The sequence below is a fragment of the Hippoglossus hippoglossus genome, chromosome 14, assembly GCF_009819705.1.
Source record: "Hippoglossus hippoglossus isolate fHipHip1 chromosome 14, fHipHip1.pri, whole genome shotgun sequence".
In the NCBI taxonomy this organism is placed as follows: domain Eukaryota; kingdom Metazoa; phylum Chordata; class Actinopteri; order Pleuronectiformes; family Pleuronectidae; genus Hippoglossus; species Hippoglossus hippoglossus.
In genome coordinates, this window is record NC_047164.1 from 17,936,741 (window position 1) to 17,942,003 (window position 5,263).

At 42.4% G+C, this 5,263-nt stretch overlaps 1 protein-coding gene across 1 annotated transcript; it reads left to right on the plus strand.

Annotated features, from left to right (window-relative positions):
• The first annotated feature begins 531 nt into the window (after positions 1-531).
• LOC117774067 (steroid hormone receptor ERR1-like) lies at positions 532-5,230 on the plus strand. Its single transcript, XM_034606116.1, has 2 exons — positions 532-676; positions 4,754-5,230. Exon 2 carries the CDS (start codon positions 4,759-4,761, stop codon positions 5,185-5,187), a length of 429 nt encoding a protein of 142 aa, XP_034462007.1. The 5' UTR covers positions 532-676; positions 4,754-4,758; the 3' UTR covers positions 5,188-5,230.
• The last annotated feature ends 33 nt before the right edge of the window (positions 5,231-5,263 follow it).

The following is a 5,263-nucleotide window of genomic DNA, read 5'->3' on the forward strand; positions in this document are numbered from 1 at the left end:
GTTACACGTGAGTCGCAGATTTCCATTCATCATTGTAACCCATTCAATTTTGGTGCAGATCCAGATCAGGGGACGGATCCAGGATTTTTTTTTTGTCACTTTCTTTAACTTTGTGAGATATGGCATTTCACTGATTTCTCAGAGAACAATTCATGGATCTAGATTGAACTAAATCTGGCATTTTCAGGGGACAGATATCTGTGTGAGTGTGTGTAATCTGGTGCACGTCCAAATAAAGATCTGGTTTCTAGATTTGCTGATAGTACGCAAGTAGTTATGACTATGCTTTATTAAAGGGTTAGATCAAGTTTGCAAATTGGGACTTTACATATTTCACCTCTTAGTAAATATACCTGCGAGGATGTCCCCCTATCATATGAAGTAATACCATTCAAACCTAGGATGAATGAATAAATAAATACGTTTGTCAGTCAGATAACGCAGAGTTGCTCCTTGCACTAATGTGTCCCAGCCCCAGCTCCTCCATCCTTCTATCATTTACCAGCTGTTGGGGGAAAGCCGATCGTAGCCCGGCCCCATCTCAACAACAGCAGCAGCAGCCAACACGAGCTAGCGCCCGGGCGCCGAGCAGCTCTGCAAACTGATTTCTCACTCACATCTGTGGCACATTATCACAGCGCGGACACGCTTTAAGTCCTGGCACGGTCACCGTCAGGTAAGATGCAGACTAGCCCGGGTTAGCGGGACAAAAATAAACCTCGGCCCCGCGAGGAGAGAGACAGAGAGCAGAGCTGGACGGTCAGGATTAACGCTAGCTAGCTGCTAGCCGAGTTAGCCAAGAGCTAGGCTAGCCGCTCACTTGTGTGTTGTCGCTAAAGCTAACGCTACTCCAAACATGCGTTTAAGTGCACACGACACGTCTATGTGGCGAGTCAGCACGTTAGCCACTCTCACCTGTAGCCCCCAGCCTGCTTCCACTAAACCAACAAGCAAACTGTTGTTTATTCAGGCTCGAGTTCCTATATTTGAGTCGCAGAGACCACCGCTGTTTCCCATTTGCCAGCGCAGATGTGGGAGAGTGGGCATCGGTGCGCATGGCACAGGAAACCTCGCTGCTCACCAAAGTCCGAGCAGACTGAATCTCATTGTTAATTACCGTTAATTATTAGTGCAGCCTTTCACCCACGCTTGTAAAACTCAGTCCAAGTAAAGCTAAACTTTAGACAGGCTGAGGTTACTGTGACCTCCCCCCCCTCTCTTGTCGCTTGCCAAACAGAACTACAATCATGTCCAGAAAGGGCAAACTCCACAGAAAAGCATAGGACAAGCAGCCACTATAGCACTGGGTTATCTGCTGCAGCAATAAATAGGATGAAGGCTGACTGGGTTTACAATTAGTGACGATCTGTCTCAAACTCTGGATGTTAGGTGAGGAAGTCTAAAACTACACCTTACTGTACTCCATTCTGTATTGTTATTCAAAGATCTTGTCATTAAACTCAGCTACCATGAGATTGTAAGAGGCTCCTCTCTCCAGTCAAGATGTGTAGAATAAACGTGTAAACATTTAAAGGAATATAAGCAGGGGGAAAAACAATAACGGTTGCAGTTAATGTGTAAAACACGTTGTCTTTGCAAGTTCCAACCCATCTCAGTGGGTCTGGAGCCATGTTTATATGCCTGATATTGAACAGCTTTTATCACACTAATATAAGGATGTTTTTCACATTTTGCATCTGATATTATATTAGTGTGTCTCACTGTAGAGATGAACAAATGCGTAATATATATATATATCATTATCATTATATATAATTTTGCAAACTGACAGACAGCACAGTTCAAGACTGAGTGCACCCCGGGTTAAAAGTTAATGTGTAGAGACTTGCATGCATGCAGTGAGCTGTGGTGAAAATAACAAAAATCGTATGCATACTTTAGCTCCATGAATCTTCTGCAATAGCTGCAGATTAATCTTCTCTCTATGTACATCGTATAGTAAACACAATGATGAAGAGTCTTTTTAATTATTAAGCCAAACACCCATAGGTTTATTTAATTAGGCCATTCAGCCAGTCTCGTGGTTACCAAGCATATATGCATGTAAAGTAGTCAATATGGGCCTGGCGAGTGACTGGAGCACTGAACCAACCATAAGCAATGTATTTTCAATATTGCAACACTTAAATGTACAGGATGCAACTAGGTCCAGCTGATGTTACCAGTGTGTGAGCATGAGAAAATCACAAATCCCAGTCAGGTCTTAACTGGATTGAGGCTATTTAGGCTGCAGAGAGCCCATCTCATCATCCTCACACTGTGAACTATTAAGTTGGAACAAGAGCGCAATAGTAAGGCTCAGCAATTATGTATCCACTGATGAGTCGAAGCTTGGAGACAGACGCGGCACACGCTACAGTTCAAACCTCTGCCCCCTTGAACCCGCCTTTCCCTTTTCACCCATTTTTCTGATCCCTGAAGTGCTTTTGATAAAGTCAATCTAACAACAGTGGAGGCTATCTTTAACAGCATAGTCAGCGTCAGACAGTTTGATGAAATGAACAATCTGTCTTTGTTTGCCTATTCAGTATATGGTCTGGGTCTTCTTATAGGGTTGTAATTACAGGAGTGGTACACCTACACTCTGAAGTAATGACCTTTATTTGGGCAGCGAAGAGAAGGGTTCAATGTGCTTACACAAACATTCGTCTACCTGGTCGTCCAATTACTGCAAGAAACCTCCTGAGCCAAAGAGTTCAGACAGCTTTGAGAGTAATGGTATTGTATAAAATGGACGTGGAAGTTATCCATAGCTTAAATGTAAGATGAATTACTCATGGTGATCCAACCATTCACAATACTCCAGGTTTATGATTGATTGTGGGAGTTCTGGAGCTTTATACTCAACTTTGGAGTCAATCCAAACTAACGACACTTTGATAATTTTTTTCGATACCAAGCGTTTTAAGTTGCTGCATTCTCTGCTTATTCAACTTTGGATAGTTTCACAAAAATCCAAGCAGATCTTTATTAAATTTTTCAGTCCAAGACTGCATTAAAAAAATACTCAAATAATTGAATAAATATGTATTGCTTCAAAAGTATAACATAATGCACAGATAAAGCGTAAAACCTTGTGTTGGTGGTACGAAGAGTTCTGTGTGCCTGCCGTGGACGTTCAAAAAATGGAATATTTTGAGGGCACTGCACACAGATCGATAATGAAGCAACAGTGCAAAATACAAAAAAACAATCCAGCGATCTGCTACGCAAAGTGGTAAATGACACTGGAGTCTCATCTGTGGGTTGGTGCTCCTGTCAGTGTCTGAGACTAGATAAATGTGCTTTTTAAAAAAAAAACCTACTTGTGGACTGTGCTCTTAGAGGACCTGCATGGTCGCAGGCATGTGGTGTTCTGTGTTTTTGGTTTATCAGGACCATGGTGGGCAGGTGGCAGGTGTGCTTACTGTGTTGCTGTGCTCTTCAAGACATCACAATACGGACAGAGGGGAAAAATTAGCATTTCCACCCGGGTGTCATGTTTACATCACATCACTTGTGCTTTATAAACGGTGTGGTGGGGGGCATTCACCAACATGAACATGCGCCTGGACCTGCTATCAGAACACACACAGAGGGAGTGTGTTGCTCAGGAGGCCATTACTCCACTACAACCTTGCATAGAAAATAATTGTTGTGTGTAACATTAATGTTAAAAACCTTTTGTTGTGACACATTTTCCTCTTCAATAAGTTTCTGTTACAATGCTCACCATCATTTTGGACATGCACGTCTCATCATCAGGCTTCACTTACAGAAAAAATAATCAGCAACTATTTTGATAATGGATTTATCATTTCAGTTATTTTTCAAGAAAAACACAGAAGAAAATGGTGTTGGGCATTATTTGCCAAATTGTTGATATTTTATAGACTAAACAATCCAAAAATAAACAGAAAATGAATCAATAAGGTAAATAATTGTTAGTTGTAGCCCTGAACATATTTTCCGTTTAATCACAAGCAGAATTATTATAGCTGTCATAGTTTCTGTAATAAAAACTAAAAGTCTAGCAGCTATGTTACTGCGCACTTAGACACAACATAGTTATGTGTTAGAATAGGGAAGTGTGGGCGCTGTTTATGAGCATGGCGACCTTCATCTGCTCACCTTGGCTATTTTAGCGTCCGTAAATGTCACATACAAAGATTTAAAACTTGGGGGATGACTCAAGGACTGAATAGTTTTATTTTAGGTATGATGGTGAATCTAAGGTGCTTTTTTGATAGCTTGAAAAGTTGAGGAAAACATGGCACCAAACAACACAGATACTAAGTTCTGCTAAAGACCATGAGAGGAAAGATGCAGGCCCTTTGTGGTGCTAATACAAAATGTCACAGCTTTTCACAGCCCATGCTTCCAGGAAAGAAAAATGACCGTAATGAAACGTGACCAGGCAGGACACCAGTTCAGATTACTTTCCTTTTTGGTTCCTTACATTCCCTGTGTTTACACTCAAATCAGCCCACATGGGTAAACTACAGGCGTGAGTGTAAACATGAAAGTTTGGTGTAAAGACTTGAAGACAGATTCTGGGTTTGGAGGCTCAGTGGTCAGGGCCTATAGCTCATGATGGGGCAAAAAGTGATTTGAATGGAAATGCTAATCTGTGCCAAGATAAAAGTTCTATTAGATAATAAAAGTTAATATCACACTTATGATGGATACCGAAGTCTGAAAAATATCTAATTGAGCTTGACCTTTCTTTGTTGTTTATTTTTTTGCCCTCCAGACATCATGTCTTCCAGGGAGCGTCGATCAGATGTCTACATAAAGGCAGAACCGAGTAGTCCAGAGGGAGGTGGGGGAGGCCGCACCAGCCCCGGTGGGGCCTCGTCAGACTCTTCTCAAAGCGGAACCAGAGGAGATGGCACTAAACGTTACTCTCCGCCGCTGTACACACCAGCGCTGCGTTGCCACTTTAAAGACGAGGTCGGTGACGGAGCGGAGGAGGGCTCCGCCGGCAACGGTGCGGGGCGATGCAAGTACGCTCTGAGCACGTTACCCAAGAGGCTCTGTTTAGTATGTGGAGACGTGGCCTCAGGTTACCACTATGGCGTGGCATCATGTGAGGCCTGCAAGGCCTTCTTCAAGAGAACCATCCAAGGTATGTACAATTTAAGTGCACAGCAAAACAACCAGAGGACACTTCATGTTCTCCCATGACCCCTCTGTAATGTAACTATTTAATGGGATTTACATTTGTAGCACTCTAAACATATTTGATGGGACACTGACTACT

Coding starts and splice junctions, on each gene's coding strand:
- LOC117774067 (XM_034606116.1), top strand. CDS start 4,759: ATGTCTTCCAGGGAGCGTCGATCAGATGTCTACATAAAGGCAGAACCG.